A 27,105-nucleotide genomic window follows, 5' to 3' on the forward strand; every position below is an offset into this window, starting at 1 on the left:
AAGATGGGGTGCAATAAAAAAGACAGATGACAACAAATATTGGCAGAGATGTGGAGAAATCAGAACCCTTGTATGCCATTGGTAGGAATGCAAAACAGTGTGGGCACTTTGGAAAACGGTTTGGCAATTCCTAAAAATGTTCAACACGGAGATAGCATACAACGCAGCAATTCTAATCCTAAGTATATACCAAAGAGAATATATATTCACACAAAATCTTGTAAACAAATGTTCATCGCTGCATTATTCATAATGGCTAAAAAGTAGAAACAACCCAAATGTCCATCAACTGATGAATGAATAAACAAAATGTGGTATATATAAACAATGGAATATTATTTGGCCATAAAAGGGCTATGATATGGATGAGGCTTGAAAACATTATGCTACATGAAATAAGCCAGACACAAAAAGCTACATATAATATGATTTCATTTGTGTGCAATGTCCAGAATAGGCAAATCTACAGTGACAAAATAGATTAGTGGCTACCAGGGGCTGACCAGAGGGAGGAATGGGGAGAGACTATTAGTGGGTATAGGGTTTCTTTTTGGTGTGATTAAAGTGTTCTAAATTAGATAGTGGTGATGGTTACACAACACTGAATACATAATAAAAAGCACTAAATTGTACACTTAGGGTGAATTCTATGGTAAATAAATTATATTCAAAAAACTGTTATAAAAAATTGATAGAGAAACATTACATAATGCTAGAAAGCAAGGAGAACTATTTTAGGCCACAGATGGAATAATCCGGCTTCTAGAATTGGGAGCCCTTACCTACCGTGACACCCACACTTGCAACCAGAGTGTACTGGAGGATTGCTAATGATTCTTGCTTCTTAAGTAGGAAATTAGTCATTTGCCATCTGAGTTTAATAGATAAGCTACTACATTTTATGATGGATTCAGGCCCAGACTGTTTTTCATGAACACTCATCACTGTTATTATCAACTTCTTAAAGCATTAGGTGTTCTTTGCCCTTTCACCTGTGTCACCAAGCTAGGCACTGAATACCGCAAATGGGAGTGGTTAGTTACCGAGTCAAGGGGAGTAATTCAATCCAAGGCAGAAAACACAGATGCTGGCAAACCAACACAAAGCATATCCCTGACTAGATAGATACGTGAATAGCTAGGATTAAATATTGATGATGTATACAAGAAAAGAGTGAACACATTTATAAGGCAGCACTAGAAAGCCTCAAGAGAATTTCATGGTTAAGCAAGGTTTAGTTTTATAGATGGGAGCTGTTTCTCTCTTAATCCTCTGCAAGAATAAAAGGAAAGCAAGTTCAAGACCAAACACTGAGGTTTGACTATTATTAATAGTTAGGGGTTAGTTGGGGAACTGCATGTTCCCGTGGCTGCAAGGGAGACAAGGTGAGGGAAGCCTTGGAAGTGAGGCAAGGCTCTGAAATGACAAGAGAAAAACACACTGGGTGGAGAGACAGGACTGAGGCTGGTAGCACAGGGGAGGGACTCAGAGCAAAAGAGATCAAGCGTAGAGTGTCTTTGGATGGGTTGGGGGGATACAAGGACCAGACTCTGCTAAATCTTTTCTTGTTCAATCTCGTTTGAAATTCAGAACCTCCCATGATGGAAATTCTATTTTTTTAAATTTAATTTATGGATAAGCAAACATAAGCCCAAAGAGGTTAAGTAACAGGCCCAAGACCACACAGCTAGGAAGTCACAGTCTATGCCAAGCCTAAAAATTAAGTAATTCCATTGTGTTAACCCTTAATCATCATCTTCCATCTCAGAAAACAAAGTTATAGGTTCCTGGAATACACTAATGCTCAGTACCTATCACAGGCCTAAAATAATAGAAGTGGTTCAACATACATTTGGTTGCTATCAGGTGGTAGGGAAGAATTACACAGACTCAGTCTATGTATGTGGTTAGAAAAACTGATGACGGGTTGTAAGTGGGAGGAATAGTGCTTCATGTTTTAGTTGAAGGTGAAACCTATATTTCTACCCCTACCTTGCTTGTCCAACTCAACATCCATCACACAGTAAAAGAGAAAGTTACTTACAGAGAGCCAGAAACTCACTTGGCCCTTTTCAAGGAAGTCCAATGGATGGGGAAAAGAAGCCCTCATTAGCCCTCCAAAGGAACAAAACTCCTTTAATTGGGTTTCTTAATTGGAAAAGCATTGTGAAAAAAGTAAGTTCTGGGCATCTTTACCTGATCATTTCTTCGGTTGGCCAGTCTATAACTATAAACAAGTATACTTGTTTCTTTCCCATTAATGGAGAAGCACAGAATTATCAGAACTTACAGGATCTTGAAGATACATAGCCCCTTTATTTTCTAAGATTGGATGCTTGAGGAAAAGTGCCTGGTTCGGGGTTAGGCAGCCAGTGTGTGAAATGGAAGGTACTCCTTCTATCCAGGATTGGTTCTGCCACTGCAAAATTTGGAGTGCACCCTTTAAAGCTGTGGACTTGCATTAAATATGGCCTGGTGATCAGACTCTTTGCAAAACCACTGGTTTTTGCCAGTACAAGAACCTTGTCTACATCATTTGGTTTGCGAAATCCAATCCTTCATAAAAAGGAAACCAATCTAATTGAAAAGCAGCTTCTTTTCAACGTTCTTCATCTCTCTGATTCCATAACCACCCTGCTTCACCCACATTTCTTTCCCACTTGATGACAAGCTCATCAGGAACCAAGGATGAGCCCGGGCTCGGCAAGCACATCATGCAGTCCTCTACGCCTTCTTCACCCTGCAGTCAGTCTAGGTCAAAGCCAGAGCACAATACATGGCGTGGTGGGTGCTGGCCTCTTAGGAGTCTGCAGAAATCTGCATTGGTCCAAGTTACTGGACTTCATGTAGATGGTGTGTGTGCTTGGGGAGAAAGCTGCAATGACATGTGGTTTGGGCTCTACATGGCTGAAAGAGTCCCAGCCATGAATATTAGCATGTACTTAATTACACATTATACATACTTAATGGTCCCTTTAGATTCATGGCTCTGAAACTCAAATAAATCATAAAAAGGAGAAGTTGAGGGTAAGAAGCAGGGACGCCACCAGCCCTAAGAACACACCTTTGTTGAATTAAGAAAAGGTACCCCTTCCTCAGACACAGTCTCACACCACAGCACACAGCTTATCGTCCTACACAGTGATGTCTGGATTTCTGTCCCCATTCGTCCCCTTGCTCAGACAGACTGCCTTGTGTAGTATACAACTGGCACAGCCCTTCAGGGCAGCCCTGCTAAGAGGAAGAAGGAGAAAAATGGAATTTCTTAACACAACTCAGGTCACAGCCCATTGGGACATCATGAAATTATTTTAGAAAGTTGAACCAATATTTTTAATAGAATGGAAAGTAGAAGAAAAGTGGCTTGCACTTAGATTTTTATATGTAAATATGATAAGTATGCATGCATACATGCACATGTAAATATTAAGTTGAGATATAAAATATATTTCTTAGTGTGGTCAAAAATATTTGAAAATCACTGGTTTAACCAAGCCTGTTTAACAAAAAGTGAATCTAATTTGGAGACTTGCTTTGTCTTTATTCTCAATTGCCCACTGAGAAGCACTAAGGTACAAGAGAACTAGTTTGCACTTTGGAGTCAGACAGACTCAAATTCAAAATGCAGTTTGAATACCACAAAATCTGGACCTTAGGTAATCATTTGTGTTTTTTGATCCTCAGATTCCTGGTCTGCAGATGGAGGTGACAATATCTATGTAAGTGTTGATGCACTGCCTAGTTTTCAGATCCCTCTCCTCTCTTGACTTTGGAGACACTGGTGGAGATCAACAACCCACGGACACACATCCAGCTGCCAAGGAAGGTTTTCGTTGCCAGAAGCCACAAATGCTGAGGAGGTCTAGCGTCCTGTAGTAAACTTTAAATGACTTTCTCCCATGCACATTGTTCTCCCATCTGTCTGGAAGAGCTACCTCCCACAGCATGCTTAAGCTAAAATTATTGCTTGGTCAGGTCGATTAAATCATTTCAGTGAAGCTACTGTATGTAAGTCAGTTAAGGAAAAGAGTTAGGTGATATGAGTACAGTTAGACTCTGGTCTTCTGTTTAGGGTAAATGTATGGAATTGCTACTTTGGCCTGGTTAGAATATTCTGCATAGTAAGTATGAGAGCTCCCAAGGACAGAAAAGACAAGCTAAAATCAATCTGTTAGGTCACTGGGGTCGAAGCTCCCATTTTCCACATGAGGAAACAGGGTTCCCGGGAGGAACAGAATCCCCCAAGGTCATAATGGCCAAGAAGCACATCCCCAGCCCTGGAACCTCATTTCCCAGCTCCTCAGCTGCAAGGCATCCTCCTCAGAATAATTCTCCCATTAAAACAGAAATGAAAACCACAAAAACTTCCTGGATTTACTTAGGTGTGGAAATGTGGGGAGGGAGGAGAGCTAAAGTTAGTGATTCTCAGCATAAATCTGTAAGAAATCTTTGTGTGAGTCATCATAGCTAACTTTAAAATTGACACAAAGGACACAGGACATAGGAAACTGGCAATCTATAAAAGAAAAATTTAATTCTTCATCGGCATTTGTTTCAAAGCTCAACCTCCCAATTAATCAAAGCAAAGCAATGCAAATTAAAACAAATTAATTAAAATGCCATGCTTCACCCATGAAACTGGAAAACATGAAAAATTATAATATTTAATACTACAAAGTATGTTGCCATATGGCAAGAACTTAAAAGAGCTAATAAACTTTGCTCCAGAATTTCTGCTTCTATAAAAAAAGGAACTGATGAGGCTATTTTTTGTAGCATTTTTATAGCAGTAAAATATTATAATATATAACGTGAAATTGGCATTCTAGTAAATAACATTTTAGAAAAACATTTAATGACATGAAGAAATGCTCATGATAGGCCAAGACGTAAAAAAACCTTAAAATTATATATACCCAATATGATAAATAAATATAAAATTGTGCATATCCAATATCATTGCAATTTAAATATATAATTTAATATTTAAATTTAAATATACTTATATTTAAATATATAAGTATATATGTATACATATGTATGTGTATGTATGAGAATTCTAGAAGTATACTATATGCAAAAAGTACACAATTAACTTTGTATGGTTCAATGATGATATAAGTTATTTAAAATTTTCTTTTATATATTTTGATGTTTTTATAATCTTATACAATAAATATGTTATTTTAGTATCTGACAAAAATATTATTTAAAAGACAAATCTAAAATGTAAATTGACCTCAATAACTTCCCATTAGAATTGCCTCTTAGATTTGATTTGACTAAAAATTTTGCTGTTGGTAAGATTTTTCTTGATGAGGAGCTTTACTATAATGGTCAGGTTCTGAAAGTATGCCATTAAAATTCCGTATCAGTGTCACCTGTGATATCCATTATCTTTTGAAAAATCCACAGTCCGAAACATATGCTTCTGGTCATAGAATGAACTAAACATTTGGAGAAACCTTTCACAATATATTATTCACTCAAATGTTGGATGTTATTAATATATATATTTAGTGCAGAATTATGAATTTCTTGGAACTCAGAACACCAAGTAAGCAAAAATCCAAACATATCTGCATTGCTTTGCCTTCCAGGCATTTGCCATTCCCTAAAGACTAGGTTTTTAGAAGCTGCAAATATGCGGCCTGATGGGGGGAGGTAGTTCAGAGGCCTTTTCTACCCATAAGCTGGGAATCCTGAAGGATTGATGCTTTTAGTGGGTGAATAAGGAAAAAGAAATCTACCTACCTAGGTATACCTAGGATATACCTATTTTGTTCTTGGTTTTGAGTGGTACTGAAAAAGAATGAGAAAGAGAGAGAAAGAAAGAGTATCCCTTAAGAATTTCTAATCATAGGCTCACTCATGTGGGTTTGAGTCTGAATTCACATTACCTGGTAGAAAAATGTGAAACATTTAGGTTAGAATGGTTCCAGGTTGGTCATACTCCTAGACCCTTGACAGAAGAGCAATCCTCTCTGGAGGAGTATATTTAAAACCCAGGCCTCAGTGAATTCCCACAGGTAAAGTTCCAAAGAAACATGTGTTCAAGTTTTTGTTTTTTTTTTTTTTTTTTTTTTTGAGACAGAGTCTCGCTTTGTTGCCCAGGCTAGAGTGAGTGCCATGGCGTCAGCCTAGCTCACAACAACCTCAAACTCCTGGCGCAAGCGATCCTCCTGCCTCAGCCTCCCAAGTAGCTAGGACTACAGGCATTCGCCACCATGCCCGGCTAATTTTTTGTATATATATTAGTTGGCCAATTAATTTCTTTCTATTTATAGTAGAGACGGGGTCTCGCTCTTGCTCAGGCTGGTTTCGAACTCCTGACCTCGAGCAATCCGCCCGCCTCTGCCTCCCAGAGAGCTAGGATTACAGGCGTGAGCCACCGCGCCCGGCTGTGTTCAAGTTTTGAAAAAAATTACTAAATACATAAGAAAGCAACCACATAGTCAAGAAGCAATAAAATGATAAAACTAGACCTGCAAGGATATCAACACTAAAATGATCAATTATGAAATGTAAAATAAATATATTTAACATCTTTAGAGGAATAAAAGAAGGTATTAAAAGTATGATCAAGGAATACAAAGCAATGAGAATCGACCTGGTAGATCTAAATAAGAGACAAATAAAACTTACAGAAATGGAAAATATGATAATTAAAATCAGAAACTCAATGGATGAGCATTAGAGCAGACTACACAAAACTGAGGAAAAAATGAGAAACTAGAAGGTAGATACAAAGAAATGAACAGAATGAAGATCACAGAGAAAGATGAGCAGTTAAAAGACATGGAAGGTAGGCTGAGAAGGCACAAGATATATCTAATCAGAATTCTAGAAGGTGAGTCCTCAAAATCAGGAAGCCTAATGAATCACAAATAGGGGATATATATATATATATATATACACACATATATATATACATATATATGTGGAAGCCACACTTGGTATATTTTAAGGAAAATGATGAATACTAAAAACAAAGAAAAAACCTTAAAAGTAGTCAAAGAGAAAAGACAGATTTCTTACATGGGAAAAACATTCATACTGATAGTAGTCTTTTCAACAGCAAAAAATGAAATTCGGAGACTATGGAATATTATTTTCAAAGTGGGATGAGAAAATAATTTTCTACCCACCAAAACCATATTTTAAGAACAAAAGTAAAATACATCTCCAAGCAAATAAAAATGAGGAGCATTGACTATTAACAGATTCTTGCCAAAGGAACTTATAAAGAATGTACATCAGGAATGGAAGGAAAAATTATAGACAAAAGGTCTGATATATAAAAGGAAATGAGGAGGGAAAAAAACTGGTAAATATGTGAATAAGTCTACGAATATTGATGATATAATGGCAATGCTTAATTTGCAGGATTTAAAAAATTAAGATTATATCTCAATAAAGCTGTTACAGAACATCAAAGTAGAACTTAAATCCTGGACTGTAAATCATATACAATTGGTGAGAAGTGACTGAGTTAAAATATTCTAAGGTACTTAGGTTGGTTAGCTGGAGTATAAAGATCTTAAGGTCTATGTTAAGTTAAATATACAGGTTAAAATTTCTAAGGTAAACATCAAGAGAATAGAAATAGAATGTCTAAATTCCAAACTATTACAGGGAAAAACAAACTTAGAAAAAAACTCAATCCAAAAAAGGCAAGAAAAAGTTATAAAAAGAAACAGAAAGACCAGAACAATAGAAGGTATAAATTAACATCATAGAAAAGAATCTAAATGTAAAAGAAATCACAATCAATGTAAACAAACTAAACTTCCCAGTTAAAAGATGATTGTCAAGCTGAATTAAACAAAATGCAGCTACATTCTGGTTATTAGAGACTTATATAAAAATAAAACTTCAAAAGAAGTTTCAGGATAAAAGAATGGAAAAACTAAATCTGTCAAATCCACATTGCAGATGTACTAGTGTCCCCAATTGCCAGAGAGAAGCTTAACATAACAGTCACATTATTTGCTAAAGTTGAAATGCAAATTATCTGGTTTTACCAAAAGTAGTAGGAGAAATAAAAGAAGGGGAGGAAGGAGGAGTAGAAGGGGAGAGAATGAGAAGAGAGAGAGTGGTAGGAATGAAGGAAGGCAGGCAGGGAGAGATGTGGCGACTCCAGTTCTCAGAAGGATTCACAAAGTTGAGATCATCTCTTGCCAGGGGAAACCAGAGTAACAAGGGGAATGGCCAAGGGCAGTTTGAACTGTGTGCATTACTATCCACTGGGCCCGTTTGGATCTCTCAAAATGCCTTGTTCACTCTGAGTCACAGGCAGTAACTGGTGGTTTTGATTTTAATATAAGTAGAGGAAACAAAAGAAGGAAAAAAATCACCAGGCTCTATCCCCAGATAAACAAACATACTACCTTCACAGGCATCTAGCCAGGTAAGAATTTCAATTCCTAATTTTTTTTTCTTTTGAGGACAGGGAATTAGTTTCCAAATCTGTTAATTAATACATTCTTTTATATAATATAAAGACTATTTTGCCTGCCTTGAAGTTTGTACATTAATTTTACTAATTTATTAACTAGGTTTGGAGAGGGAACAACGTTGAGTTTTATAATAAATTCTGTGTCTTAAGAAAACTTGGGGCTCCATATGTGTACTTATAAAATTATTTATGGTTTAGTGCCCTACAAGAAATACTTCACTTTATGAGGAATAGTCATTATATTGTTTTAATTCTGATTTTCCCAAGAACATTGATAACAATTTGAATTGCAACTTTCCAGAGACATACAAACTGAATAAGGCAAGGCATACCTAAATTATTAAGTAGTCTGCCTCTTCAACTATCCAGCTTTAAGCATCTTTATTTAGATCATTCCCTTCATTAGAACCAGGCCAACTTGCTGTCAGATTACAGTGCCAAGTGTAAGACGAAGTTAAATACCATGGACAGCTGCTTTCTAGGCCAATGACAGCCTAGCACCATTACAGATCAACCGATCCCAGCAGCCAGGCCAGACGCGCAGCAAAATGAGTTGGATGCCCTAAAACTCAACTGCAGGATTCAAATTTATTCCTAACCAGCTACAGAGAAGGTTTACACAGAGAGCTCCAATCATTTATAAATTAAAATTCCCTGGAAACAAAAGTTTCTGTTCAGCATAGATATTGCTAAACCTGAGCCAATGGCCTCATTATTTTAAGCAAAATTATACATAACAAAATTCCAGGACAAAAAGAGGCATTGGAGGTTTCCTTCAAGGTTATAATATTTGGTTTGCATATATTCACCATATGTGAACTAGGGCTTATGAATATTATAATACAACAAATATCATATGACCCTGAGGGGTACAATGGCCTGCTTAACTCAATGATTCACTAGATTAAATCCAATCTTCAAGGAATGTTTTATCATTCTTTAATCTAAATTATTCTGATTCAATTTTCATTTAAGAACAAAACATAAAAGGAAGGGAACCAATTTATTGCACAACCCACATTTGCCAAGGACCATACCAGATGCTTAACATTGATTTCTTCATTTAATAATTTTACCAATCTTATGAAGTAGGTATCATTATTCTCATTTTCCAACTAGGAAACTGAGGCTCAGAGAGTTTAAGTGACTTCTCTGCGGTCACTGGGCTTATTCCACAGCTGGACTTAAAAGCTTTTTGTTTCTGAGTCAAAGCCCCAGGATCTCTCCACCATGTCATGACATGACACAACTTTTTAAATAGGGTAATAGTATCACTAAAAGAAATAATAATAATGACAAAACAATTAAAAGCCACACAGGGTAGAGCAATTAAATGAGATGGGAAATTATTATTTTAACTATGAAAAAAAAAAAGCTAGTTCACATGTTTCCATATTTCACAGTTGCTCTATAATATATATCATCAATAATGAAACCAAATTAAGGTTTTTAGTTTATCTATGAAGCAAGTTGTTTCAAAGGTATTTCACTGCTTAGAGCCTAGAAGAGGTGATGATTTTTTTTTTTTTTACCAAAAATAATTTGATGATTTATACAAGAATATCTAAAATGTGTTTACTCCACTTTCACAAATTCCCATGCCCCATAATTGTGCATTTAGGACAATGAGTTGGCTTTGCATGAAAACATGCTTAGTATTAATATTTTGCTTCCTAAATACTTATATAGCACATTCCTCTCTATGAAAACTCCCTTGAAGGCTGCATTTGGCTTAGGCTTTTTCCCCCTAAATGTTCTGATGATATCAGACACACCAATTTCTGTAGGAAAAGTGAGCCACACAGACAGAAATCGACTCTTCAGACCAGAGTACTAGATGGCCACCCTCAAGGACTCATCACTCTTTGGAACACCTTATGTTCAGTGCTTGGAGCAAACCTCCATAAGATTCTGAAATCAGGCACCTGTTCTTTGCTGTAATTGCTGAAAAAAAAATTGTCCAGCAATAATTCAAAAGTAAAATTGCCAAGGTGAAATTTCCTAAGATAAATCATGAATTATTATGCACAGGCCATCTCAAAATGTATGACTATGCTCTAGCATTTTTGAAGAATACTGAACAAGATACAGTTATGTTAAAAAAAAACCTACTCCCATTAGCTATTCAATGCCAAAAGAAACAATAATGATTAAATGAAATAAAGTAAAGCTATTTGGTGCTAAAAGAAAAATAATATAAGGAACACATTTTTTTGGGAACATCAGAAACAGGAAAGATAGTTATGAATATAACCTGCTTTCTTTTTTAATTAGATAAATCCAGAATTTCCAAATTTAGAAACATAAAATTATGGATATGAATAATAATTGCTAAGGAATGTCAGCCTCAATTGCTGACTTATAAGTTATCATAAAAATGACCTTGACAATCACCTAATTTGAGTAGGTAAAGATCTTGCCAGGACTACTTTAATGAATGGTTTACAATTGATGAAATACAGTCCATAAGTTGCATTTAAAAAGTTATTTCCCAAATGTATGAAACTGTCTCCCACCCCACCCCCTGCTAAAACAGAATACAACGTCCTCCTACAATCGTACATATAGCATTGGATTGCTTTGGAGATTCATTTTTCATAAACGTTGCCAACATAACCTTCAGCCAAGTCGGTGTCTAAGTTAATGAAGTTCCACTATCGTGTAAGAAAACAAAAAAGGACTGAGTTCTCAAAAAGATTTTCTTTTTTACCGTGGATGTGCCCAGGATGTTTATAAGACCCCAACTCATCTCCTTGCCTCTAAATAATATGCCTGGCCAGGCACAGTGGCTCACGCCTGGAATCCTAGCACTTTGGGAGGCTGAGGTCGGAAGATCGCTTGAGGTCAGGAGTTCCAGGCCAGCCTGAGCAAGAGCAAAACCCCATCTCTATCAAAAATAGAAAAAATTAGCTGAGCATCGTGGTGTGCACCTGTAGTGCCAGCTACTCCAGAGGCTGAGTCAGGAGGATTGCTTGAGCCCAGGAGTTTGGGGTTGCAGTGAGCTATGAGGATACCACTGCCCTCTAGCTGGGCAACAGAGTGAGACTCTTGTCTCAAAAACAAACAAACAAATAAAAACCCTATAGACAAAAAATAAAAAATATGCCTTTCCTTGACAATTACTCAGTTCTGAATTGAAATAAACACAGAAACTACCGATGTAAACCACTCAACCAGGCTTGAGGAGGGGGCTTATGGGATCATCCTTTTGGCTGCTAAGAGCAGGGAGAGGAGGCTTCAGAGATGGTCCATTCTGATGCCCTGAAGGAGATGTATTCAGTCGTATCACCTAAATGCTTATTTGCCATAAATTTTGCTATATGAGTTTTTTTGTTTTACTATACAGTTTCTAACAAGCAATTGTACACTGAAAGAAATGCTGGAAAAAATGTACTATAAAACATTTCTCTTTTGCATGTAATAAGTAGAAATATTACTAGTGGTTTTTCTGTACTTCCATTTCATGGCTGCTACAAAAATGATGGTCATCAAACTTGATTATAAAAGAATTATGTAAATTTACCTAGATTGATGTCATTTTTTTCTTTTCTTTTTGGACAAAATCTCTCACCCCCTACTCAAACATCTGTTTTTTGCATACATGAGAATTTTCCCAGATGTAGCCTCAAAAGTCTGTGTATATATTGTGGTTTTCTGTTTAAAATCACATTCAGAGACAACATTCCACTGCTAGGATATAAATCAGAACTGCATTATGCTATAATATGCAATTTTATTGATGCTGCTTATCATCATTTTAAAAAATTTACATTTTTTCAGATCAATTTCTTTTAAGTTCTTTACCAGTTTGTTTCCCACCTAAGTATTAGGATGGCCACTAATGTCATTAAAATTCCCTCAAATTCTACTATAAAAATATTTGGGGTCATGTGTTTCATGGCAGGTAAAATGGGCCACTGAGATATAGAGGCAGGGGGCAGGGCTGGCCAATGGCTCTCTTTACAATAGATGCTGATTGCTTCCTGATCAAGTGACCTAAAACATGATGTTGTGAATCAAAAAAAAAAAAAAAATGGCCTCAACCACTCTAATGACCTGGTAGGCCCTGGGCTGCTGACTTGAAGGTACAGCACTGGTAACACGAACAATCTTTCTCAGACATCTTTCAAGAGACAGTTCTTGATAATCATCATGTGCCCATTAGAAAGAAAAAGGCCTGCAACTTGCTAGGCACATATATACTTTCCCATGAAAACTAAATTGCTCATAAAACATTATGCCTACTTTCAGAAAATACAAGCCAAATAACTGCTGAGTCTGCTCTGGGATCCTTATGTAACCTATTTACAAATGTTTTACTCTAAAGCAAGTAGCTGGGGAACTTAGTAAACATCTACAAGAATATCCCCAAATTATTCTTTCCACTGCTATGCTAGTCTGCCTATCACAGAACTGCAGAATGCAATCTGCTATCCACTATGGCTCCAAATACCATAATATTAAAAAAAAAATTGTAGTTCTCAAAAACACAATGTAATTCGGAACTATGATCAAGAAGAGCATTAAATAAAAAACCACCACCACTAACCTTTGCTTGGGCCTCTGGTGCTGTTACTTTGACGACTTTATTGCGATTTATCATTTGCTTCGCCCATCTTTCTACTTGGACGTTGAATTTCATGAAAATCACATAGCAAACATAAGCTGTTAAGAGAAGCAAGCTTTCCCACCACATGATAAAATTATCCAGGAAAAATATGATCAGCATGATCAAGTCAACGATGTAGAAGGACACATCCCGAAAGAGCGGCCACCATGTCAGGTTTAAGATTTCTCTAGAAAACAGAGCACACATGCCGATAACAAAGAGGATGTTGAATACTGCTGAACCTACGATTGTGCCTATGCCAACGTTGCTATGAGCAATAAATACCCCTATGAGAGACGTGAAAAGTTCTGGGGCTGACCCCCCTGCAGCCATAAAAGTGGCTCCAGCCACATCATCAGAGATGCCCAGTTTTTCAGTGATGACAGTCAAAGAAGGAACAAAGAACTCATCGCAGACAATGGCTAAGGCTATGAACATGTAGATCATTCCAATGACATGGAGAATGACTGCACCTTTTCTTCTCTCCTCAAGGGAAAAGATGTCTCTAGGGTAGTCTCCTTGGACATGAGCTGAACCATTCTCAGATTTGTCTTCCGTAGAAAGAGATGGCTGTGGAGTGTAATCCTGAATCTTGTCGTTTAGATCTAAGAGAGTTCTTTGACGGTAACCCTGTGCTACCCTAGGGCCACTTACAACACTGGCCTCTCCTGTGCTCTGTGTGTCTGTCTCAGAAAAGGCACCCATTGAAAATGAGACAGTGCTAATGGCTACCAGGCCCATGAAAAGGCCTAAGATTCGAATAAATTTCAGTTTTTTCTTGACATTGTAATGTCTCCTGCAGCCAGACAGTGACTCATCTGAACACCATTTCTCCAGGAAAGTGATGGCGGTGCTTTGGTGCAGATCCATTCTGGGTCTTCTGGTGGATGTGGTGGTCTTCAAATGTTAGACTCAACCAGATGGTTCTTTCATACTTTTTCTTATTTTATAGTTAACAGTGCTTACGGCACTTCCACAGTCAGCAATTCTTATGCTTCACAGGAAATTTTCATCATTTATTTCTTAAATAAAAATAAAAAGGATAAGTAAATCATAAAATCATGTCTTTTTTTACAGAAAGAACTTTGCAATTATGATACAATCCTGTCCTGCAGCTGTGAGATCCTGGATAAGTTACTTAACTCCCCTGTGCCTCAGTTTCCACATTTAAAAAGTGAGGACAATTACGGCACCTATCACCCAGGATTGCTTTAAGATGCATTAAAACATATGTAGCACTTGGAACAGGATGTGGCACATAGCAAGCATTTATGAACATGTACATATAAACCCAAATAAATATTTTGATAAATTCAGTGTTAGGTGTAGAAAATGTAGATGTGTCAGAATAAAAATTTCATAGATGAAAATCTATCAGATTAGCTCACCTTAAATCATGTAACAATCTTCCAGTGCTAAAAAGATCCTACTTGTTTCAGAACTATCTAGGTACTTGACAACTAACAATTATTCATATGTTTTCTTTTAATCCAGTTATATAATTCCCAGTTTAGGGCACATTTCTCTGATTTAATCTATCATTTGGAAAGGGTTGAATATTGGAGGAGGTGGTGGTCTTTTCCTGGACACACAGTGATCTCAGGATCTTATTTTTAATAAAAAGCCTCTCTCCTTGAACAGATGCAGAAAAGCAGCCCTTTAAAAATTTAAGTTTACAAAAGAATGCTCTGGTGACATGCACAAGCTGTCTTCCCTAAACATCTAGACATTGTTTTCAGCTAAAGCATTTTTTAAAAAAACAACCTTTAGTCATATTTAAAATACACAGCTTAGTAAATCAACTCCCAATGCAGTGAAATAACAAGTAGGCTATTTCGACAGACCAAAAGTGTATTTCATAAACAATACGCAAGTTGCAGCAATACCTCTGTCCACAAAATCTGCCCCAAATAGCCCCAACACCGATTTGAATAGGTGGGGTATCCAAAGCAGAGTTTTCATTCTCTATCCCACGAAAGGGATGGGTAACATATCCAGACACACAGCTGATATTCTAAAGCTTCCTCTTTTCAATTTTTCTTTTAAAATGCTGTTCTTTTCTATATCAATGATTTCATTTTAGAGTCCTGCGCTGAGATCATCTCAGGTGTAAAATAAGCTAATTAAACACACGCCACTTAGACACCGAGATTAGCTGGAGCTCAGGTTTGCAGAGCAGAGCGAGAGCACAAGTCAACCCAGGCTGAGTTGCTGCTACTCCTGAGATAAACCGAACCCGTCAGAGATTCCCGGCTGGCTGCGGATGTCTACGCTTAGCAAGAACGATTAAGCGATTCACAGCACTCAGGGGATTGTCACAATGCCCGGGCCCGGCAGGAACAGACACAACTCCCAGGGCGCACGAATATATCCGGCCCGAGCCAGGCTCGCCCTGAAAACCCACTGCCCGGCTCCCTGAGAGCTGCCTGCGCAAGCGAAGTTCGCCCCCAGCCGTACCCCAACTTTGCTTTGCGTGGTCTCAAACTTTCCCTGGTGGATTAATAGGATAATAAAACTAAAGGACAGACGCCCCACCTGCGAGCTTGGCTTGGAGCTGGGATGCATTTGGGGAGGCGCTTGCATCGCATCTCCCTGGGTCGTCTGTGGTCGGCTAGGGAAGGGAGCGCCCCTCTGCGCGTCTCCCCCAAGACAGGCCCTGCCCGGCGCCCCCACTCCAAGCCCAAGCAAGGGTGGGAGAGGCGGGGCCTCGGAAACCGCGCCCCGGGGCAGAGAGAGTTGGCTAACTCCTAGCGGGGCCTGGGGCGCCCACGTCCACGGCGGAGCCACCTGTGAGCCTGCAGCGCAGCAGCAGGATGCAAGCAACCGGGATCCGGGCACTGCGGCCACCGCGGCCACCGCGGCTGGCGGCTGTGTGTGTGTGGGGGGGGCGCAACTACCCGCACTTACCGGGGTCTGACGGGAGGACGCGCGCTCGGCTGCGGCCCGAGCGCGGCTCGCCACTCCGGTCCGCCGCTTCTCCGGCCCTCCGCGTCCCCGCTCTGAGGCCCGGGCTCCGGCTCGCGCTGGCCGCCGCGCTCGCCAGCCGGCTGGGCTCGGGAGGAGACTGAGCCGCGGCGAGCCCCGCGCTCGGCGTCTGGCGCTGCCCGGCCCCCTCCGGCCCCTCCCTCCCGGCTGTGCGCGGGGAGCGGGGCCGCGGCGCGCTCGGGAGCCCTCTGCTCCACGCCTCCCGGGCGCAGAGGCGACGCCGGCACCGTCTCTTAGGAGATTTCTCCGCAGTGGGGACGGGGGTCAGGATTTGCAGGCGAGCAAGGGCAGAGAGGAGAAATCGCACAGGTCGGCCGCGCGCCCGATTCCCAAAGCCTCAAAGTACTGTCAACTTTAGGGGTCATCTCTACCCGGCACCGCCTCTCCAATTATCTGCAAAAAGTGATAGCAGTCGCGTCTCTCCTTAGGAGGCGATGCAATGTGTAATGGTGGAAAAGACGTTCAGTGAAAAGGCACGGAGGCCTGCAGAACCGGCTATTCGGCTCCTCGGTTTCTCAAGTTTCCCATTAGGAGGGTTGGGGCACTGGGGTCTTTAGTCTTACAGCTGACCTTTCATTGCATGGGCCATGAAACGGAGACCCAAGACATAGTGGCATTCCCAGTTACTGACAGTTTTCGGATTCTGTCCTCAGGACTTCCAGCCCAGTGCTCTTCCTGTCCTGTCTGGAAAGCAAGATCCTGTTGACCACGAGAAACTGAATCAGGCTTACTGGGGATTAGGGGCAAGAATTGGGGCCAGAGTGGGAGAAGATGACCTAAACAGGTGCTGAGGGAAGCCCTTTTACCCAGCCCTGTGTCAGCCACCAAAGCTGCCAAGAGGTACCACCACAGGACACTTTGGAAGCTTTCAGCATTTCCCACCATCCTGCTTTATTCTTACCTTCCATTCTGCTTTCTTCCACCCCATTTAAGAGTGGTTCTTCATGCCTTTACGATGGGGGTAAAGTCGATTAAATCCCGAGAGCTCATTACCTCTGACTTAAAGAGTAAACTCTGTGCCCAGACCTCTCTGCTTGCTCATCCAATAAGTCAAGGGAAGACTTGGGAATTTAAAAATGCCTCCTCAACATCCTGAGTAGCTGGGATTACGGGCGCACACCACAGCGCCTGGCTGAACTTTATCATGTATACTTTTTATTCTGGAAAATTTCAAACACATACAAATGTAAGAAAATAGTATAGTGAACCTCTATGGGGCCTTCACCAGCTTAGACAATTATCAACTCATGGCCGATCATATTTTATCTATACTTCTTTTTCTCATGAAGTCAATTTGAAGCAAATCCCAGACATCATAATATTTTCTGAAAGGAAGGAAACTATCAACCATTACCAGGATTTTGTCAAAAATACTCAGGAAACAATTGAAATAGGCTCCCATTGACCAAAGATGGGTCAATTTGAGTATCAAAAGAGAACTGAAATTGTTTTCAAACATATCAAACAGGATTATATCTATAAATTCACAAAAATTTATCACTTGATGGTTGAAGGGGAACCAGCTCTTTATTTTGAACATTCTTTTAGTGAAAAGAAAAAATCGTGCATTTATTCTGCTTTTCCTATACAAATTGGACCTCTGGGTCACCAATTAGGCTTTACTTTTACCCTGCCTTTGTCTTTAACAATCCTAATCTTCCCTGAGGCAATAGATGCCTTTGGCTACATAGATTGGGGGAAGGAACATCTCGCACAAAGTTCCACTTAAAAGAGAAAGATTGTATTAATAATATATGTTAAATATTTTATTCCTACAACCACATCATACTCCTCCTACCAATGCCCTCATAAATATTATCTAGCTAACTCCCCTTACAGCCCAGAGGTGCCCCTGAATCTTGATTTGGTGGGAAGGGGACTGAGGCCCAGAAGAAGACCTCATGACTCTGCAGGTTTCATTGGTTGGTGTTTGCACTTAGCTCGTATAATAGAAACTTATCCTCAGTGATTGCACCAAACAAGAGTTTATTTTTCTCATGTAAAAAGAAGTCTGAAAGCATACTGTCCATGGTTTGTACAATAGTTCCATGGTGCCATCAGGGAACCTAGATCACTTTGATCTGTCTTCCTTAACATATGGCTTTTATCCTTATGGTTACAAAATGGTTGCCTCTTTTCAGTATCACATCTGTGTTCCAGGCAGGAAGAAAGGAAAGAATGAAGGGTGAAAGGCAAAAGGCCTCCTTGTTGGGCTTTGCCTTTTTATTTAGTAATGGATGCTGTCAAAACTTCATTTACATTTCACTGGTCACAACTTGTTTATACCAAGTTGCAAAGGAGTGTAAAGACTATTTTAACTGGCTTCATAGTCACCTTTTAGAATATCAGGATTCTTTCAGTAAATGAGAGGGGGAAATAAATGTTGGGTGAGTGACTAGCAGTATTTGACACACAGTTCCAAAGTATCTCAATGAGATCCACTAGACTAAAGATTTGGAAGTTGACCAAGAACTTGGCAATCAACTGCCATGATAGTTGAGAAGGCTAGAACTGACATCACGATAGTAATGGAAAAAGGCATGGCCTATTTGTCCAAGTCACACAACATCAAAGCAGTAGAAGACATGAATAACACCTGTAGGTCTTCCATATTCACAGACTTTATAGCCTGGTCATGAGGAAAGAGGAGCTTCATGAGAAATTTTACTACAATAAAAGCACAAGTTATTAAACAGTAGCACTGACCGAATCTTTTGCTAAGAGATTTAAGTAGATTAATGAATGAGTCTATGTATAAATTATTATAGAAATAATAATTTCATCTTTTTAAAAAAGATATCTATATAAGTATAAACAATAGTTTGCATCATATTTACACTTCTATTAACTGTATGATTTATTTGAACATAGAGTTTATGGGAGTCATTGGTAACAGTGGACTCTTTTTATAATTCTGGAAAGGAAACTTTCAATAATCAATAATGAATTTTAAAAATCATGGGGTAATACTTAAGCTAATAAAGAATTTTAAAAATAAAACTGCCAAAGGAGTACTAGTTAATAGTTTTGCTAAGCACGCATATCATTTTTACGTAGAAATTTAGAATGTTATGATTTAAAATAGGGTTGGAACATCCACTCGCCCATCTACAATGACATCCTCACAGGGCACTGTGTCTACAATTCCACCATTAGAAATTCATTGCTTTGGCTTTATATTTTACAACTTCAGGATGTTTTTAGGTAAATGGCTCCAGAATTATAGTAAGGATTAGCAATTTTAGATTGTTTCTGACTTGATATTCAGTCTAAAGGAAAAAAAAATCTAGTAAATGATCACTAGGGGAGGTAAAAGAGGTATATATAGCTCAGCCAGGAAGTTGTGGGCAACCCAGGGACAAAATGAAATACAGTACTCATATTTACTTTGTCAATTTGATCACCTTGTTCTTCATTCTTTCCACGTACACCACCCTTTTTTCCTGATATTACAGCCTCTAGCTTCTTTGTTATTAAAATCTGCAGGCAATCAGGACACATATGAAGGATTCAATGTGCACAAATGCAGTAGTCCCCAACCCTGACGTTTAACTATGAACATTTTAAAAAATTTCCTGACAATGACCCCTACACCCCTCCCCTTACAACTAGCCCCTTCAGGGCAAGAATCAGTATCATGCATTTCTCAGCATCTAGCACAGTGCTTGGCATTTGTTCAACACATATCTGCGCAATGAATTAAGATGCTGGCAAATGCAGTTACTTAAAGGAAATTGAGACAATCAGGAAGATGTAGGTTATGCTGCGGTAACAAAAAACTCAAAAACCACAGAGGCGCAGAACAACAAATGTTTTCATTTCTCACTCACACTACATGTCCTTTGTGAATTTTGCTGTGTCACCTTTATTCCTGACCCCAAGCGGGTCACTGTCAGGAACATTGCCAGTTGCTGTCATAGAGAGAGAAGATGCATGGCCAATCTTAAACTTGCTTTTAAAGCTTCAGCTTGGAAGCCTAAGCATCAATGCTGCTCAGATCTCATTAGCTGAAGCAAATCACATGGCCATATCTATTTTCGAAGGAGCGAGAAAATGCAGCTGCCCTGTGTGCTTTGGAGAAGAATGGAAAGATTTGGTGGCCAACACTAATAATTACCACAATGGGCAACAGGATTTAAAAAGGGGAACTTATGTGCCTACCATGAACTAGAGTTTTCACTTATCTGTCTTCAATACTAGTTTTACCACTAGTATTATTATTATTCCCATTTCATGGATGAAGAAACTGAGGCTCAGTGAGGTTAAGCAGTGTGTCATATATCAAACAGCCTTCACTTGAGCCCATTTGGACTCCAAAGCTCGAGTTCTTTCTGCTAGTCCTCATAGACTATGATAATCCCTGCCTAAGAGTTAGTTGCATTTTTCCTGTTAGGATTATATACTTAATCAGTTCCTATAGATTTCTTCTACCACCAGCTGGCCCACAATCTAAGATAACTGTTTACTTCCTAAGAGGATTCATTTTGCTTATTTAAAAGTCACAGGTGTAAATATCAAAATAAAATCCTGGTGGTCTATAAAACGGTTCTCCTCAGGTCCCCAAACCTGGGCTGCTTTTGTTTTCCTTTGCATTTGGCTCATTTTTCCACCAGTAGCTTTCCCCTTCCAGTTCAGTGAGAACCATAAAAGCAGAAAATAAAAAAATATCTGTGCGGTTGAGGGATGCAAGTACAGGCTTCTTTGCTTTTGATAGCAGTTTCTGCAATAGCACTTAAAGCCACACAACCCAATTATTGCTCTTTCTCCTTATTTATTTAGAAGGTGAGAAGTGATGAATGTCTATTATTTTTACATTAGCAACAGAATTTTTCTGATCTTAAATGCCCGGGAAGCCCCCAGATGAAGATTCTCTTTGCAACACCAGTTCAGCTTCATTTCTCCCGAGCACAGAGACAGGGCACGGTGCGGAGGCGAGGGCTCCGAGGAGGGCAGGACTGTGGTCTATCGATTTTATCAAGGGACTTGGAGTCTAAAACCTTGGCTGTCTTCCTGGTTCCAGCAGGGACTTCCTGAGTGACCTCCAGGGCGCCCCCTTGTCTCTCAGAGCCACATCAACAAGGAAAGAAGGATAAATAATATTGGTAAAAGCAGGCACTCTGGGGAAGAGGGTACAGAGTCGGGGCAGCCCGCTTGGAGGGCAAGCAAGGAGCACTTCTTATTAATAGCTCAAAAACCTTGTGCTCCAGCTGCCTTCTGTCTTAAGCTACCCTCTCTCTTTACCTAGCTCTGGTTCGGAATTTCAACGTAAAATAAAGATTAAAATAATAATAGGACAGAGGAGCCATTTGCCTTGAGCCTCAAAGGGAGGACAAGCCAGAAGGAATGTGCTGCTCGCTGTGCCTGTGGTTTTTGAATGCTGAAATCAAATATTTGTTTTATTTCAGTTTATGCAATTATTAAAATTATTCAGTTATAGGATTGAAATGAATATGTCACTAATCATTTTCCCAGCTCAGTGGTGGTGGGGTTCTCAAGTTGTTCGTTTGGAGTAGGCTTCCGGCCAGCCCTCCACATAGTGTGCACAGGTGTTGTTAGAGCCGGTTTCCTTCGGCCCCAGGAACAGAGAGGCAGAATCGCTGAGGCTGCAAAGCACAAAGGTGTTTATGGGCTAGCTCGAGCTAGGGTCCAGGTCCCAGAGCGCCAACGCAGTGGCCTCCCTACCAACCAGGACCCCGCCCTGGGGTACAAGTCAAGCTTTCATACTTTTCTGCAAGTTATACACGCTGGGTACACCTTCCCCCCTTTGTCCATTGGTTCCTTTAGAAGTGGCTCATCGTGTTGGCTCCTGATTGGCTCCTTCAAAGGCAGCACGGGTCATTTCGGGGAAGGGTGTAGTAGGCAAAGTTTCTGGGAAACCGAAATTTAGGCCTACTCCAGGAAGTGCAGCCTGTCATGGAGTCACTCCTGCTCTCATTCCTGTTTTACAGTGTGGTGGTGATGGGGGACAGGGGATGTCTCAGCACTGTGACACCTTGTGAGCGGGCTTCCCTGGCAGACACTGGGCTTCAGGTAATAAACCTGCTCGTCGTTTCTGTCACTGCCTTCCCAAATTGTCTTTTATTGGTAAAAAATAGTGATGGTTTCACTTCTATCTGCCACTCTTTTTGTTTACCTTTCCATTTGTTTGGAACTAAGATGGGAAGACAGGGGATATATATTGGGTCCCTCACATACTCTAAATATTACTATGAGGCTTATATTGAAAAACAGCCATTCTTTTTCCCCGCAAATCTTGCTTCCTGGTCTCTAGAAGGAACCATATTCAAAGGTTTTAGCTGTTTCGTTTTTTTAAAGTTTTTGCTTCGTGGTACGTGTCACCATCTTTTGAAGTAGTAGGGTCGCTTTGTTATCTCTTGATTTTTCCGATGTGGGCGTTAGCTATTAAATTCCTACCATGGGAGAGGAGGACTCCTTCCTCTTACAATATCTGCTCCCCCCACCCCACTCCCACTCTGAAGCCTTCATCTCAGCATACTCGCTCCCCATCCTTCCGATATATTATTATAGTTGTATCACTATTTTGAATAAATAGTCACTGTTTACACCCTTAAATTATGTAAATAGAATCATCAGTGGAGCTGCACAGTATACTAATTCGGTCATTAACACGGGTTTTTTATTAATTGATATATTGGTTAGCCAGATTTAATTATCAAGTCACTTTTATAAGGAGGGCCTATGAGTGAGATCTTTGGTGTTGATAAATCTTTCTATTGCTTTTATATATGAATAATGAGTTTGATCAACTCCTTTATAGAACACACACACAGACACTTCATAGTTGTAGACACTGTTCCACTGCCTCTTTCTGTCATCTGGTATTGCTAATGTAGAGAAACATATTTTCGTAATTTTTTCCACTTGCTTTTTCTGCTCACATGCCTCAAATATTCTTTTCTTTGTCTTTAAAGTTTCGTAACACAAATGGCAAGCCTCAGTGAGGATCTATAGCTATAGCTAGTCATACCTATTTTTGAAGGTATGCCCTTTCTGAATCTTACTTTATTTATGGTTAAAAAATATATGCTTGCTTATTTTTTCTGTTTCTGGTTTTGTCATCTTCAGGAACAATCACAATTATGCATGCATCATCTCTGCAGCTACCATCTCTCTCACCTCCTCCCTCACTTCCATCTTTTGGTTATATTTTGTTTCATGTCATTTGATTTTGTAAGATTTTCATAGAAAGCCTATTCACTGTTACACTGAATTTTTAAAATAGATTTCCTTCTACTTCTTGTTGATTCTAATAGGCTTTTATTTTTATTGTTTCCATTAGTTTTATTATATTCAGTTTCTTTCTTCAACTCTCTTAATTCATCTTTTCAGCTCCTATAATCTCATTTCTCCAATTTGATCTCTTTCATCCATTCTTTTGGCTTTATTTATTTTTTTTGTCCACTGAGAAAAAGTCCTTGTCATTTTTATTTCTTTGAGAGTATGATGAAGTGTTTGCCTGATATTTTCTTCTGTTTCCTAAAGTAATTTTTTTCCTATGTATTATTTATCTCCCTTTTGCATGTGATCTTTCTTTCTCCTTCTCCACCAAGTTCTATACCTATCCATTTGGTAGAATCCATGTTGTGTCCTTTACATGTTTTTCATCTTTGCGGTGAGTCCTCTACAGGCTTGCATTTGGCTTACAAAGACTGTGGAGATGGTTGGGAGATGAGGAATGAGGAGTCAGATCTGGCAGTTTGAAATCAGCTTAAAGCCATGTATGTCATGAAACCTATGGACTCTTTGCCTGAGCCAGGTTTCTTCTTAACTTTTAGGCTCCCTTGATTGCAGTGGGAAGCTCATCTAGGTAAGCGCACGGCGTTCAGTCTCCCTTTGTGATCCATAACGAAGGCTGATAGATCACAGATGTTTTGTGTTTAATAATGTGGTGTTTATTTCTGTCTGGTCCACTTTGGTCAGCACTGCAGAGATGCTTAATTCCCCCTCACTCTCCTTCTTCACACTCAGTTTTTGTTTTGTTTTTTTAATGTGATGTACTAGTTTCCTTGGGCTGCTGCAATAAATTACCACGAATTTGGTGGCTTAAAACAAGAAAAAATTATTCTTTCACAGTTCTAGAAGCTAGAAGTCTGAAATCAAGGTGTTGGCACAATCAAGGATCCTTCATCGTCCCTTCCCAGCTTCCGTGGTTCCCAGCAATGCTTGGCATTGCTTGATTTGCAGCTGCATCGCTCCCATCTCTGCCTCGTTCTTCATTCAACTTTCTTTTCTGTGTATATCTCTGTATCCTCTTCCCTTCTTATAAAAATGCCAGTCATTAGATGTAGAGCCCACTCTATATCTCGGGTGGTTTCTACTTCTGGAATGATCCTTAACTAATTTCATTTGCAAAGACATTATTTCCAGAAAAGATTATATTCTGAAATTTCAAGTGGGCATGAATGGGGGAGGTATTTTTCAGCCAACTGTGAAATAAGAGTCCAGGTCTGAGATAATAATAGGGTTTGCCCACATTCTGACCCCTCTATCCCTGCCAATCCATGATGAGAAACTGAGGCCCCGAGGTAAATCCTCTCCCCCACTATTAGCCTATATCTTCAATATTTGTTGTTCCAAGCAAGATATTAGATTTTTCATGCCTTATCACTTATTTTGAGGAATATCATTGAGCTCTGGAACTTTATCTATTACTTTTTCTGGAATGTGTTCTTTATTTGTCCGAATATTACTATATTTTGCAAAAATTATTTTTATTGTTAGTTTGGGATAGAGCCATTTCCTGAGTTCATTATGGATGGAATAGCCTTTACTGTATGATTTTTGTCTTATTATTGATTTGGAGGCACATAAATGTGACAAGTAAGGAAAACATGGATTTATATAGTACTACCTTTACTGAAAGACTACTTTTTCAAAAAAAGGATATATATTTTATCTTGTACGTGGATCATAATTCATTTAATAATTCCCCTAGTGTGTTTTCTGACTATAAATAACACTGTAATGAAGAACTTTGTACATGTAACTCAGTATAGAAAGACTCTCCTGTTTTCTTGGAAGCCTGTTTCTTACAACTGGAGACTACCTGGGAATTCATGTGTGTGACTTTCATGGGTTTACGGGGAACATGTGTCTTCCTTGTCATTGCTCTTCCATGGATCACACTCCATTTCTCTCAATAACCAGTGATGATTCTGCCTCATAATTAACCTATAGAGAGGGCCAATAGCCTCCAGCCTTGTCTTGGCCAAAGTCCATAGCAAAAGTATTAGGGAAAAAAATCACTTTTTGTTCTCAAATACTTTCTGTTTTCTCAGTTTTCTGTGAACCAAGCAGACATCAGACTACAGTGGAGACAGTCTTTTACTAGGGGTAATTCTCTTGCCCTTAAAAGGAGAGGGTCATGCAGACTTAGACAGGGCTGATAGTTAATGACCTGACTGGTTGTTAAACTATTGAAATAATTCTATACCACTTGGAAAATTTTATTATAGTAACATAACAAGCTATTTAGTTAATTTGTGTTATAAACTTTAGAATAAATCCATTAGTTCAAGTGAAATATTGTAGGATATCTCAACAACCCTGATAAATGGGCTACCTGTCATAACAACATCTAAGAAATAGTTGTAGCTCTAAGGGCCAATTGGCCAATGTCCAGTAAGCAGTGCAGAATACATATTCATTATAGAACTCTGTGTTTGGAGAGAATCACCAGTTTATCTTCATCCTGGAATTATAGTTGCTATTACATCTAAATAGTTTGATTATTATTTGTTTTTTATAGTTACTGTGTTATAATTCTTGTATGTACATTTTAATGCTTCAAAATATAAGGATTTATAACAAGATACTGAATACAGACTCCCAGAATGAGGGAACAACAAAGTTTGGGTACATTTCTCAGTATTTCTATTAAATATAATAAATAAGGGTCACTTGGATCTATGGTAACATAAAAAGAAATGATATTAAAATTATATCATTAAAAGGTAAAAATGTTGAACACAAATATTTTATTAGATTAAGAATCATATTCTGTTAAATCTTTTGGTTTAAATGAAGGAAAATTATAATCATCAATGAGGAAAAAAATTTAAAAACATGAAGAATGAGTGAAATAATAAAAATGTTCAGAAATTTGAAAAATCAAATTCCTAAAAAAATAAAAAATAAAAAAAAAAGAAAAATCAAATTCCTAAAAAGGTAAATGAAATTACTTGAAAATCTTGAAAAATACTGGATTGTTTTAAGCATGAATATTTAATAAAACTTCAAAAAAAAGAATAATATCAATACAGACATGCCATGATGTAAATGTTTGTGTCCCCCCAAAATTCATATATTAAAATCTAACCCTCAGTGCAATGAGTGGTATTAAGAGATGGGGCCTTTAGGAGACAATTATGTGACAGAGGGAATGGCCTAAAAAATACCAAACAGCAAAGAGATTTTCTGTCTCTTTAAATACTTCCTGGCAGGGCTTAGTGGCTCACACCTGTAATCCTAGCACTCTGGGAGGCTGAGGAGGGAGGCTTGCTTGAGCTCAGGAGTTTGAGACCAGCCTGAGAAGAATGAGACCCCATCTCTTCTAAAAATAGAAAAATGAGTCAGGTGTTGTGGTGCATGCCTACAGTACCAGTTACTTGAGAGGCTGAGGCAGGAGGATCGCTTGAGCCCAGGAGTTTGAGGTTGCTGTAAGTTAGGCTGATGCCACAGTATTCTAGCCCTGGTGACAGAGTGAGACCTTGTCTTAAAACAAAACAAAACAAAACAAAAAAACTTCCCCTACTCCTTTTGGGAACTATTGCAGGCTGGCCTCTATCCTTGAGGCAGGTTAAGTCTTTTGTTAAAATTCTCAGGTGGTGCCAGCCCCTCATGTGGGCAGCTGGCTGGAGTTCACAGGCTCTGTCTTTGGCAGAGATGGGACAATTAAAAGAGTTAACCACAGTAATTGCCTAAAGCTGAGAACACTCCCTTTAAAAGCTCTGTATTCTGCCTATGTTCAAGGAAATATGGATTTCGAGATGAGAAGGTTTACCATTTTTCTTCCCTTTGTCGCAAAGGTATT

General features: G+C 39.0%; 1 protein-coding gene across 1 annotated transcript in view; it reads right to left on the reverse strand.

Moving 5' to 3' along the window:
• SLC24A2 (solute carrier family 24 member 2) overlaps nucleotides 1–16,150 on the reverse strand; it is a 239,776-nt gene extending 223,626 nt beyond the window's left edge. The window contains exons 1-2 of the mRNA XM_012769764.3: nucleotides 15,975–16,150; nucleotides 13,008–14,089 (exon numbers count right to left, since the gene is read on the reverse strand). Of these exons, the coding sequence (XP_012625218.2) occupies nucleotides 13,008–13,937 (930 nt within the window). The 5' untranslated portion in view covers nucleotides 13,938–14,089; nucleotides 15,975–16,150. The remainder of the gene's footprint in view (nucleotides 1–13,007; nucleotides 14,090–15,974) is intronic.
• Between the last annotated feature and the right edge of the window lie 10,955 nt (nucleotides 16,151–27,105).

This window comes from Microcebus murinus, chromosome 12 (assembly GCF_040939455.1).
Source record: "Microcebus murinus isolate Inina chromosome 12, M.murinus_Inina_mat1.0, whole genome shotgun sequence".
NCBI lineage: Eukaryota > Metazoa > Chordata > Mammalia > Primates > Cheirogaleidae > Microcebus > Microcebus murinus.